General features: G+C 37.9%; 2 protein-coding genes across 2 annotated transcripts in view; one reads left to right on the top strand and one right to left on the bottom strand.

The window, feature by feature from the left end:
- The window catches only part of trmt1 (tRNA methyltransferase 1), a 45,144-nt gene extending 44,062 nt beyond the window's left edge, over positions 1–1,082 (top strand). Inside the window, exons 15-16 of the mRNA XM_057843385.1 lie at positions 406–520; positions 846–1,082. Of these exons, the coding sequence (XP_057699368.1) occupies positions 406–520; positions 846–920 (190 nt within the window). The 3' untranslated portion in view covers positions 921–1,082. The remainder of the gene's footprint in view (positions 1–405; positions 521–845) is intronic.
- A 1,035-nt stretch (positions 1,083–2,117) lies between these two features.
- Positions 2,118–13,479, bottom strand: part of man2b1 (mannosidase, alpha, class 2B, member 1) — a 32,161-nt gene continuing 20,799 nt past the window's right edge. Inside the window, exons 18-22 of the mRNA XM_057843384.1 lie at positions 12,758–12,838; positions 12,126–12,350; positions 5,257–5,406; positions 5,042–5,144; positions 2,118–2,401 (exon numbers count right to left, since the gene is read on the bottom strand). Coding sequence (XP_057699367.1) covers positions 2,298–2,401; positions 5,042–5,144; positions 5,257–5,406; positions 12,126–12,350; positions 12,758–12,838 — 663 coding nt within the window. The 3' untranslated portion in view covers positions 2,118–2,297. The remainder of the gene's footprint in view (positions 2,402–5,041; positions 5,145–5,256; positions 5,407–12,125; positions 12,351–12,757; positions 12,839–13,479) is intronic.

Here is a 13,479-nt window from a genome sequence, read left to right as displayed (position 1 = left end):
TGCTTTTTAATGACCCGCATAAACCCTGATTAAGAGAATTATGACCTAAACAACCCAACAACTTGTTTACCAAACTCTGGATCTCATGCTAAATTACCGCCGAATCCAGTAATCTTCATCTTCAGTATCACAACTGCACAACTCTGAGAGTAGAGTGCAGGCTCAGAGTCTCCCCCTTGAATTGAACAAGCGTCCACTTTTGTTCATTGAACTGAGCACAATTATAGGAAATCACGGAGGATCTGTTCTATTATCAAAGACTGCAAATGATAAATATGTAGAATGTGTTGGAAAATGTTTGGCGAGGAGGGAGTAAGTAAATGTGAACATAGCTGAAATTTTGTCTTTATCCTTAAAATGCATGTCTCCTCATCCGCTGTCGTTTTTTTTTATTGTGTCCCGTAGTGGCGGCATCTCGGACAACCTGCAGCAGAAACGAATGAAGAACCAGAACAAGCGCAAGAACCAAATCACACACACTTCGGAGCTCAAGAGCTTCCCTTGCAAAAAGTTCAAACAGGTAAATTTTCCCTAGTATTTACCCGGGCCTTTCACAGGGTGCTAACAGGAATGCATATTGCATGTATGCCATTCCCATGAGACATGACAGATAGTTCCTCTGTTACAGCCTGTATAATACCTCCAAAATCAAAAGATTGAAATTTGGACTTTATCTAAAAGTATCAATGAGAAAAATGACAGTATTTGCTCCAGTTTTATTTTGTAAATCACTTTGTGCTGCATCTTATGTGTGTGAACAGTGTGAGATAGCTAAAGGACTGATTGATCATCCCTAACTGAAATGATTAAATGAATAAAACTTTTTTTGTTTTTTTTTGTTTCAGGGCACGTGCGCAGACGGTGACAAATGCTCATACTCGCATGAACCTAAGTGTACAGCCGAGGAGAAAATGGAATGACTTGTGCTTTTGTTTATTTTAAAGAGGCAGGCATATCAGCTGGAGAGTTCATTATCAAGCAAACTTTTTTTTAAATGTATATAATTTTGGGGGGGCAGAGGAGCTTTGACTGCCAGTACAGCTCAATAAAGCCCAACATATTAGTTGAAATGATTTTGTGTGTGTGTTTTTTTTAAGACTTAAACTCTCCCAGTATCAGGTACCAGTCAAATACTGTATATATTACCAGTATTTAAAAGCATGTCTTTTAAAGATAGTCTTGCTGAATGTGGATTAAAATACAGAAGTACTGCTGTCATGTTGGCAGTTTTTTTTTTTTTAAACTTAGATTTTAATTACAATCGAAAAAATTTCATAGTCCGGGTGTTCCTAATAATGTCCAGTGAATACGTTGCATATCCCCCAACTAAACCATTTTAATGACAAGTGACCTATTGCCTATAGCAGGGGTATCCAAACTTTTTGCAAAGGTGGCCAGATTTGGTGTGGGGGCCGACCTTGGCTGACGTCCTTTACGTAGAACAATATATTTAACCAAATTTTAGCAAGCAATTCTGCGTGTCATATTTGCTTCATTATTTTTTAAAATGAATTATTTCAACAATCTCGCAACTAGCCTTTGTGGCGTTCTTTTTCGACTCTCGGGCTCTTGCGAAATACTGCTGCTGTAAAATTAAACTAGCGTCAAGTTGCTTCCATTTCTCGCTACGTATCTTCCCTGTAATCTTGTCGTACATGTCAGCGTGTCGTTTGGTAATATCGCCTCATATTGAACTCTTTAAAAACAGCGACTGTCTCTTTGCAAATGACGCAGACACAGTTGTTGCGTATTTTAGTGAAGAAATAGTCGAATTTCCACCTATCCTTGAAGTGTTGCCGTCGTAGTCGTTTCGTTTTTTTTGTTGTCGCCATTTTAGAAAATTGGGAGTAAAGGGTAACATGGGGTAATGTTGCTTAGAGTGCTGCTGCCTTTTAGTGGGTGTATGAGGAGCAGTATTTAGTGTGTAAGCTACTTCATATGCTGGTAGCAGTACTGCTGACCAATTTATTAAGTCTGTGTGTGGGCCAGACTTTATTGATTTTATGACAGAGGCTGGGGGCCAGATGAAATTTGACCACGGGCCGCATTTGGCCCCCGGGCCGGACTTTGGACGTGTATGGCCTAAAGTGTAATATGGCTGACAACTGACCAGTAAAAATGATGGACTTTTTATTGACATTAAAATTTTGATCAACACAAAAATAATATAAAATCACTCATCACATTAGTTACAATATGGTAGCTCATGCTACTTTTCATTTTGTGGAGTTTTCCCTCTATTGAAGGTTACAATAAAAAAAAAATTCCATAATTGGTAGGCCAGGGACTCCGATTGGCTATCTGTGCTTCACTCTAAGCAGGAAAGTTCGAATTTCCATCGGGTGCAAGGTAACCTCCCACGTGGAGGGGTCTCTAAATTTTTTCTTTGGCACTTTTTCCCCTGCAGGGAAAAACAAACAAGCACAAATGTTGGAAAAAAAAATCTTAGATGCCATCATTTTACAATGGAGTTTGAAGTAGATAAGTCACAAGATTTCAAGAAAAAAAAATGAAGAAAATACTTTGATATTTGAAAAATCTACACCTAAAATGTATGAGGAAATACAATGTCTTACACATTGGCCATAATTAATATTAAGTTCATGAGAACAATTACCGGTGCAGTATTTGTTTTGAGTACAATATGCACTCTTAAAAACATTTTCAGAGCTTAATTTTTAGCATCTGCAAAGGAATGCCTCCTTCATGCCAATAGGAAAACCCATCCTCCCGCTGATAAATAAGTGTCAATCAATCAGAAAACTCATACCACAAATGTATGGTAAGTGTTGTTGCTATCAAATAAATTAAGATGTTAAATCAAATGCAGTGCTATGCCAAATGGCTAGATACTGTATATAACAGACATTGGAGCGGAATTAAAGCAAGGGCGTAAGTTTACATAACACTATCAACTTTTCAGGATGCTCAAATTGTCCCCACTAGGCATGTGCCGGAATGATATTCTGACGATTTGATAACCTTAAGCCAAAATATCGTGGTCGTGCAATTATAGCTCTAAAATGTGTTACTTTGAGATATCTGGATTAAAAACAAAAATTCCACGGAACAGGTTTTTTATTTTTCAAAACATTAGCAATTTGGAACATAAGTTATTTAAAAAAAAAAAAACAACTAAATAAAACTAAAATAAATGCAATCCCTTAGGTGAGCCTGAACCCACAGCTCAACATTATTAGTATCAGAACATAAATAATGGAATTATTTACCATAAAAAGCACATGCGTATGACTCGTACCATCTTTACATTATACACTCTTTCTCAACGCAGACAGTTGCCAGAGAAAAAAAAAACACGTTTTACCACCGCTAGACACACGAAACACGCTGGAGTTAACTCTCGTAACTGGTGGGAAACGTTCATGACAGTGTTTACCAACCTTTAATTTTGTATAAATGCGAAATCATATTGGAGGTATTGCCTCCTCGGCAGCCAACCTCCGCAAACATGTTTTACATGTCGGTTGGCCCCCCTCTTTTGTTTTCTTCGATGCGGGAAAAAAGCTCAGGAGGTTTACCTACTCCAGCTATCGTGTAACACAGCTGACTCATCGAAACTGGGCAACAACCAGTGGGGGAGGGTTGAGCCTTGCAGCTGCAAGCAAGGGATTTCTGGGACATAAAAAACAGCTTATACCTTAGGGATGGTATGACGGAAAATTTCGGCTGTTTTGAAACCTTGACGTTTTCATACCACTATATACCTTGAAACCGGTAATCGGCACATGTCTAGTCTCCCAACTTTTAAGCAATCTTATTTGCATTATATAATGACTACAGTTATATAATTTAGATATTCTCATATGACGTAAGGATAGAATTGACCCTACCATTATGAAGTGAATTATTTTAATTAAGTTTAGACTTAGTTTTACCCCTTTTTACTTGCTGAATGTGCCAGTCCATCCCCCTCAAATGCACGTTTGATTGGCTGGTGACTTCACCCCAACCCACGCACTCACAGACATGAGAGAAATACAAAATGTTTGACAACATGCCGCCGCCTCCGCCCCCTTCGAAGATGAGGGATATTACAAGTTTTTTTTCGGCTAGCAGCAGCTACTCTGAGTAATGTAAAAAGACGTCAATGTTGTGGCGGTGGGGAACACTCCACTAATTTTGCTACTGAAAGTCTGATTTGAATCAGTGTTAGTATTACATTAAACTGTGTGAATTTGCTAACCTGCAAAACTCGAGTAGGAAGCTGCTTAGAGAGGTGTCCTCCAGTATGTTTCCTCCACTGTTAATGTTAATTAAACTAAGAAATGTAGTGAACTGAGTTTTAACCCCTTCGCCCTAATTTTTATTTTATTTATGTGATCTTAATGCAGCCCAAAGTACCTTTCATTTTTGTTGAGTTTGGCTGTGCTTGTGGACAAAAGCAGTAGTGTTTTAACTGAAGGAAGGCTCCATTTTAATTTTTGTTATTCCCTGAAAAAGACATTTTTTCAGTTATATTTAGTTTCTTTATTCAGACAATGTTGAGTGATCTTCAGACAAATGTTTTTTTTCCATTCCTGGCTCGTTAAGAGATTATTAACAAGTTTGTATTCATTGTGTATGTTAATTTAAATTTATTTATAATTTATGTTTTAAATTTGCTGATAAAGGTTTTCAAAAAGTTTCTTTAGTAGTTTTTGAAAACAAAGGTTTGAATTGAGTTAATACATATTTTGCATTGATCGTTTAGCCTATCAATTAATTAGGTCCACATTCGTGAGAAATGTAGCCCTACCCCAGTTTACCCAATCTGTTTGGCCTTATTAATGTCCCGTCCCCAGCAAAAAATGTGCAGTACATGCAGGTTATGCTGTTATATCGTCCCTACGAAAGTTGAGACCAAACCTACGCCCTTGAATGAAAGAATACCTTTTACACAACCCCTGTATTGTGATAAAATGTACTTTTCCTTGTCCCCTTGTATAATAGTCTCCCTCGATTTTTAAAGAGAAAAAAGTAAGTATTCATTAAAAATTTTTTTTTTTAAAAATACAGCAATCCAAGTGGAAACACAACAAACCATTGAGTGCCATCCACTTGAAACGCTCCATCTCATGTTTCCACTGATTGGCTGAGAGGTTCAGTTCGGACATGCCCACGACCTCCAGGGTGGAAAACAGTTTCTGTGTGGAACAAATATAACAAAATAAATAAAAACGATTTAAGGATACAAAGTACCCAAACATAACTGCCGCGTAAATATTCATAATGTCAGATTATGTAGATGACTCCTACCTGCAGGTTGACTGTGACTGGCTGTGAGTTGTTTTTGCTCTCCCCACTCTGGAACTGATGCTCTAGCCTGAGTAGAACAAGTTCGTCGTCCCACTGGCTCAGTGTCAGCAAGTGGACAGCAGGGGGTAGCATGGACTCTAATCCTGAGAACTAAAGAAGCATATTTTAAGAGGATGCTTTTTTTTTGTTTGTAGCTATGAACTGAGAAAAACAACTTTACCAATACGAAGTCATTGTTGCCAAATTTACAAGTTTGTCTCGATATTTTGTGACTTAGCCAAATTCTCTAAAGGTATGTTTTTTTTTTTTTTTTAAATAAAAGAAAAGACATCGTGAGTGGATTTCTTTTATGTGCCACATGACCCAAAAGAAGTAGGCAATTAAAAAAGCATTATGTACAGTCCCTGACAAAAGTCTTGTCGCTTAGCAATTGTTTCTACAAAATGGATAATAACCTGACTTTTAATTATTCAATTGGTTTCAGAAATGGCTCATATGAACGCTAAGACCCTCCCAAATGATGTTGAATGTACAAAAATATATTTGTTTCACTGAAAAAAGATGTATCATTTAATGAAGACATAAAGGTCAAATTTTGGCAAGACAGAAGTTTTGTCGCCTACAGAAAATAGTGTAAAAGTTGAACAAAAAAATGTACTTCGAATTCAAAAATATTAGGGGTGTAACGGTACACAAAAATCTCGGTTCAGTACGTACCTCGGTTTTGAGGTCACGGTTCGGTAAATTTTCGGTACAGTAAAAAAACAAAATGCAAAATATAAATGTGCTAGTTGTTTATTACACACTTTTGTGCTTTCAACAATAGGAACATTAGCCTATACAAAGCTAGAATTCTGCTCAAAAAGTAGCGGGTATTTAAAGATAATCCAAAATCCAAAGCTTTCTTTCTGAAAGAGGAAAACAGAAGGCCTGTGCTAAAGAGAAAAGCAATCCCAAGGACAAAGATTTTAACATATATTTTAGAAATGAAATGCCTCAATGAAACATTTTTTTTTTCTTATGAACGGTTTTCAAAAGCTTTATTGGTGGATTTTCTCAAGTTAAAGCGCCACACAGAATTTAATAAATTTAATTGTGTAAGCAGGATGTGTGTATTATTCTTATTATTTAATTAAAGGTGTTTTAGCTCATTTCAATTTATTTTATTTCAATGGGCTATTATTTATATTTTACAAATGTGATATAGTATTCATTTATATTGTATATTTTATGTTGTATAACTTTAGTTCCAATGTGAATATTAGTTCCTACTTGTTTTGTTGTGGTAGGATGGTTTTGTATTGCCAACGGGGCCGTATTGGTTATTATTATAGCAGAGAAGACAGCAGTAAATCAACAAAGACAAGTAAGCTGTGCCCCGATCTACCACTCAAGAGATCTGATGGACTCAAAAAGTAGGTTACGATTGCATATTAGTTTGAAAATCGACCGGATCCACCGTATTATTATATGAGTGACTTCTGGCCCGATCCTAGCTAGTAGTATTGACGCAGGAGGGCCGCGTCTTGCGTCAAATAATAAACTCTACTGTACTTTTCGCGTGCCTCGCGTTGAGCCGCTTCTTGGACGCATCTAACACGCGGCCGCACTGCGACTGGTGTGCATTGGCTGATTGACTAACGGCCGCGTTTCACTGCGTTCTCGCGGCGCCCACGTTGCCGCGCCGTTGACGTTTCTGGACTGTCCTACCGTGTTGGTCCTCATTATAGTAGAGAAGACGGAGTAAATATAATCTACACAAAGAAACTGTAACCCAATCGACTCACAGCCTCGAAAAGTAAGGGTTATATTATGTCAGAAACTCGTTCGGTACGCGTCCGTTCCCAACCGACTACCACGTACCGAAACGGTTCAATACTATTACAGGTACCGTTATACCCTTAAAAAACATGTTACATAACATAAGCGAATTAAGTAGTGGTGCTGTGAGATCCAAATTTAATATTTTGTATAACCTCCATGGGCTTGAAGGACTGCATCCATGCTGTTCGGCAAGGATTCAAAAAATGTATTGATGAAGTCATCAGGAACATCAAAGGAAGCAGTCTTGCATGCCTCCCAGATTTCATCAACATTCTTGGGTTTCGTCTTCCATGCTTCCTCTTTCATCCTACCCCAGACATGCTCAATGATGTTCATGTCTGGTGACTGGGCTGGCTAGTCATAGAGGATCTTGATCTTCTTTGCCTTGAGGAACTTTGAGGTAGAGATTGAAGTACGCGATGGAGCACAATCCTGCTGCCAAATTTTTCCCTTTTTATGGTTAGGAATGTAAAAGGCAGCTAAGTCGCTCAAATTCTGTCTAGAAATGGCCTCCATGGTCGAATCAGTGCCCAGAAACCAGCATTAAACAAAAAACAATTAAAAAAAACGTGTCGCATTTGCCAAGGCCCACAGCCTGTCAAAAGGATGGATGCTGGAAAAGTGGCAAAAGGTGGATTTTTCAGATGAATCTTGCATTGAATTACACCACAGTCGCCGCAAATATTGCAGGAGACCTACTGGACCCCGCATGGATCCGAGATTCACTCAGAAAACAGTGAAGTTTGGTGGTGGCAAAATCATGGTCTGGGGTTACATCCAGTATGGGGCTGTGCGAGAGATCTGCAGGGTGGAAGGCAACATAAATAGTCTGAAATATCAACAAATCTTAGCTGCCTCATACATTCCTAACCATAAAAAGGGACAAATTCGACAGCAGGATGGTGCTCCATCGCATACTTCAATCTCTACCTCAAAGTTCCTCAATGCTGGCCAGCCCAGTCACCAGACATGAACATCATTCAGCATGTCTGGGGTAGAATGAAAGAGGAAGCATGGAAGACAAAACCCAAGAATGTTGATGAACTCTGGGAGGCATGAAAGACTGCTTTCTTTGATGTTCCTGATGACTTCATCAATAAATTGTATGAATCCTTGCCGAACTGCATGGAAGCAGTCCTTCAAGCCCATGGAAGTCATACAAAATATTAAATTGGGATCTCACAGCACCACTACTTAATTTGCTTATGTTGTGTAACATTTTTGTATTTGAAGTACATTTTTTTGTTCAATTTTCACACTACTTTCTGTAGGTGACAAAACTTTTGTCTTGCCAAAATTGGACCTTTATGTCTTCATTAAATGATACATCTTTATTCAGTGAAACCAATATATTTTTATACATTCAACATCATTTGGGTGGGTCTTAGCTTTCATATGAGCCATTTCTGAAACCAATTGAAAGATTAAAAGTCAAGTTATCAGAAATTGTTTCTACAAAATGGATCAGCGACAAGACTTTTGTCAGAGACTGTACGTAGCCATTTTTTTTTTTTTTTAAACTGACGTCGTTGTGACCAATATTTTGCACAACCAATTTCACCAGAACAATTCAATCAACTATTTTCCACAATAAAGCTCTATTTTTCAGAATATCAGGTACGTATTTTAATTCACGTGCAATGACAAATGGACAACTAATGGATTATCAAATTTATCGACAATTTTATTCAACAATTTTAACCTTTAAGTTAACCTTTAAGTTAAAATTGTCAAAAGTTCTTGTAATGTCAGTCCCTCAACAGTAAATATTCTCTGATTTCTGTATTCCTCTATGAAAGCCCACAGTTTATCTTTTTAATCATTGGCAAAGATCTGCTTTACTTTGGAAAATAACGAGGTAGCTCCTACTACTCCTAGCTCCACTAGGTGTAATTAGTTCCAGCACCGTCTGCTTACATAATCATATGTGGACGCAAGCTCATTACGAATAGAGAGAGCTAAATGGACGAACTACCGTCCGCAGCCAGTGTGCCATAGCAGTTCTTGCCATCCCACCAAGTTGTTTGTGCCTTATACAAGCATTGCTTATAAGTTATATTATTCCTTTGTTTTGTATTGATGAGCATTGTGTAGTATATTGGAGATGTGTATATTTTGTTTTGTTTGCATTTGTGGTGAAATGTGGTTACTCATTGCTTGCAAGCTGTACTACCAGTTATTATTCAAATTGACACGTGGTGTATACTTGACTTTTTTTGTGACTTTATTTCAGATTATTAACACAATATTTTGTTGCTTTTAGTGTTACAAAAAAGTATCAGTGCTCCTGTCAAGAGAAAGATGACCACAGCAAAGCCAGTTCAATTTTACTTCAGCGTCTGACTTCTCATTAGAGCCTGATTTGTTCGGTATCTGTCAATTTGTGTGCCCATACACACATTGAGGACAGAGTAAGTGCCTTATTGGTAGGGGTGCACGATATCCATTTTTTCAAACAGATACCGATATTGATAACTTCCTGCTCCTTAAGGCCGATACCGATACGATAACTGATAATATATATATATAATTTTTCAATGTATATTCGCCTTAGTTTAACACCCTTAGGTCAAAAATACTAGTGGTTGATTCAGCATACATTTGCCTTTGACCGAACCAGAATTTTCATGATGACATGAACATTATTATAATGAACAAAACAAAGAACAGTTTTGACTTCATATAAAGTGGCCATATTATTTTTTTCAAATAAATATAATTTGAGTCAATCACAATCAATCAGTCAGTATCATTGACGATGTGTTCCCCTGAACAATGAGCACTGAAAACAAACATAAACCCAACAGGTATTGTGCTTTGTCAGCAGATAAAACATTTGGTGCAACAGGAAAGGAGACTTTTGTCATCTTGGGCCATGAAACAACTTTCTTAACCTGGCAATTATACTGTAGAACAGCAAGCCTTTCAATAATCAAAAGGCCTCTCAAGAACTTGTAAACATAACACTGTAAAATGCAAATATTTGCTAATTGTCATAGTAAGGTTTATAACTCATTGAAGGTAAAATATGGCCTCCAGAACAGAACAAAACTTTGAATACTGGTAAAACAGGAGTGGAAACAAACGCACACATCCCAATCCGACACCGTGCAAAAAATATTCTTAATAGGGTCGATAACATATTGTTATCAGATTTATTGGGATCAGGAGTGGGAACCTCTTGGTACCTCACGATACGATACGATTTGCGATACAAAGCTCACGATAACGATGATCTGACGATATGGCGATACAACGATTATGGATACATTGGTCAGGAAATCATTCTAGGATTTTCTACAAACAACTAATAAACAGAAAAACAAGTTTCTGATGTGAATTGGAATGAGTTTATCACTAGTAGACGTCCAATCCATTTGAACTTCAAACCGATTGAACGTCTATGGCCGTCAGTGGCAGCCAATGCCACGCAGTGAGGTAAATTTTGGCCATTTAAGGTCATTTACCTGTTGATTTTCAGTTACTTCCTGTTGATTTTGGGGTATTTTATGGGTCACTTCCTGTTAATTTTGAGTTACAGAACAGGACGTGACCTGGGAATCACCCAAATGAATAGGCAGTGACTCAAACCCAACAGGAAATGACCTGTAAATGCCCCGAAAATCGAACGAACGACCGCTCCCAGTCTAAATGGATTGGGCGTTGAGCACCGTCAATGACAGCCTTAGAGTTAACTGAGACACTATTATGGTGGAAGATTTTGGTAGCAATTTTTTGATGGTTGCTTTTAAAAACAAAAAATCATTGACACCTTTTTAAAACGATATCTCGATTCTTGACAGGAGCATATCGATAACCTTTTGGGATACAAAGTATCACGATATATCACCATTTCGATATTTTGTCACACCCCTAATTGGGATGATGTCATAATTCCTATTATCGGACCGATAATTATCGTGCACCTCTACTTATTGGCACTTTGCAATTGCACTTGATCCAAAAAACTGATGTTTGTACTATTCTGATCTCAACAATATAGTGGTACAATATAGGCACTTTTTCCTAAAACGTCAGTTGAAGTTGTCTTATTCTTCACAGAATGTTTATTTGGGAAAACTTTTAAGTTGTTACATTTATCATTATTAAAGCATCCAGTAGGGCACCACAATACAATTAGCCATAAAATGTTAAGTCCACGACCGCATATATCAATATTGGTTTGAGATCGGTATCAGATTTTGGGAGTTAGACAATATCGGGATATCGGTTAAAAAGTCATTATTGGACAACTCTGGAAAATGATGATCCAACATTTTCTGACGTTTTATACACTGCAAACATCTGCTTTATTTTGGAAAATAATGATCAACATTTTCTGACATGTTATAGATCAAACCAGGAATTGAAGCGTAATCAGTTTTGGTTAATGCACTGTCAATTTTTCTTTTTTTCCCATCAGCCCTACTCAGCTGCTTAGACACGCACAATAGAAATCTGAGTGTCCTTATGGTCTGGACCATTTTAATGTATCCCATGGGCGTTTGATATAGTCCCATTGTGGTTGTTTATGTTTTGTTTATTAGGGGGAAGCAGCGAACTGGAAGGGGTCATGGGAAGAAAGAAAGGAAGGAAGCTGACAGAAGAGGAGAAGAACAAACAACAAATACACTTTTACACACAAATGCTACCTTTGAACATAGTGGTGCTATCGTTAGCAAATTATATTTACCCGTCGACACCATGTGGGCAGCCCAATAACAGAGGAGGAGGAGGCAGGGTAAAAGAAGACGTCAATAGGCAGGGTGGAGTATATATTGTGAGGTGGGGACTGTCAATTCGAAATAACATTAACGTTTTTTATTATTAATTTTATGATTATTTAAATTATTATTTAAACAGGCACTGCATTTTCCCCCCAATTTACTTTCTACTTGATTTATCTGTTGTGTTGACATAAAATTTTGCAATCTGATGCAGAAACTAAAACCTACAGTGGAAATATTGTAAATACCAAAACAAAAACATGTTTGATTAATGTGGAAGTGAATGGGGAAAATTACCAATTAAATGTCTTTCCTCACCTCTAGTACTGTATTAGGGTGCAGGTCACTCTCAGTGAATGTCAATAGTGGCTGCAGTACTGCCTCCTCAGCCAGGAGGCGGTGTGCATCTGCGGCGCTGGACGGGCGGTCCAGAGAGAGCAGCAGGCACCCGCGCACTACCAGACCATCCGGAAAAATGTCAGAGGTCTCATTTAGGGGTTCGGCCACGCCACGGACGTCATCGTACAGCAGCCGCCGGTGGAGCTGTTGGGCAAATATTGTAACTTTCTTTATGTGTATTTTTGTTTTTGTGCTGCAAGTAGTTTAAGATTGTACATTTGTTTTTAAATGATTTCATTTGCATAGCTTTTATCGTGGAAATGCAAGAAAATGTATTTCCACATGTTGTTTATATGAGCCTTTGGTTTTGTTTGACTACGCCTGCAAATGAGTGTTTTTGTGTGGATTTGTGTTAACCGTTTACCTGTGAGTTTCTGCTTGCGTGTGTATGTGTGGTTTATATTTTTTCGTCAATGTGTGTATGTTTCATTTGTATACATACAATTCAGTTTATGAGCATGTTTGTGTGTCTTCATTTAGGTGTGACAGCTTAACTTGTTTACTTGCGTGAATTTTATTATACGTGTGCTAATGTGTGTGTTAAAACCAACCATAATCTCCAGAGAGCCATTGTGGATACTGCCTCCGCCCAGAGAGCGATCTGTCACCACCGTGAGTTGGTCTTTGTCATCCTGGCGACACACAAAACACATTTATAACCAGGGGTGCACATAATTTTTTTGCCCAGGTTCTCACAGGAGGACCTGGAGATGTGACTTGGTCCTCATTGAGCTTGAGAGCCGACCCGCCTGATACGATAAAATTATGACAAGCTTTACTTAGAGCCAATTACCTTTAATTAATTATATAAACAATTAACTCTTGATTAACATCAACTGGCACAACAAAATTGCCATTACTTTGAAGTGAAATGTAAAGTAATAAACATAAAAGCACTAATTCAAAATAAAGGGCATTCATATGCGGCTCTCACATTAACTCCAAGCCTTTGTAAAAGTGGGATGTCCTCCTCATAAGAGCTCATTGAACGTGCATGTTTAGCTTTGTGAAATGCGAGCAAAAACACGTTTGTCAGCGCATGGCGCTGTTCTACAATAACTTTATTCCGCCACTTGTCCATAGGGCGAGTGGGGTCCTGTCTGACATCGATAGTTTGATTAATTTCCACATGCTCTGTTTTTTTCGTGCTTTTCAAAGTTTGGATGGCTAAAATTCTTTGACCCTACTTAAAATGCGCTGCTCTTATTAGCGACATTGGGATTCTCACGGCAAATGTTGCACCACATTTCCGTGCGAGCATCATTTGCTTCTA

Source organism: Corythoichthys intestinalis, chromosome 8, assembly GCF_030265065.1.
Source record: "Corythoichthys intestinalis isolate RoL2023-P3 chromosome 8, ASM3026506v1, whole genome shotgun sequence".
Taxonomy (NCBI): Eukaryota; Metazoa; Chordata; class Actinopteri; order Syngnathiformes; family Syngnathidae; genus Corythoichthys; species Corythoichthys intestinalis.
The sequence above is the reverse complement of the archived record's forward strand: the minus strand, read 5'-3'. Positions and strand labels throughout refer to the sequence as shown.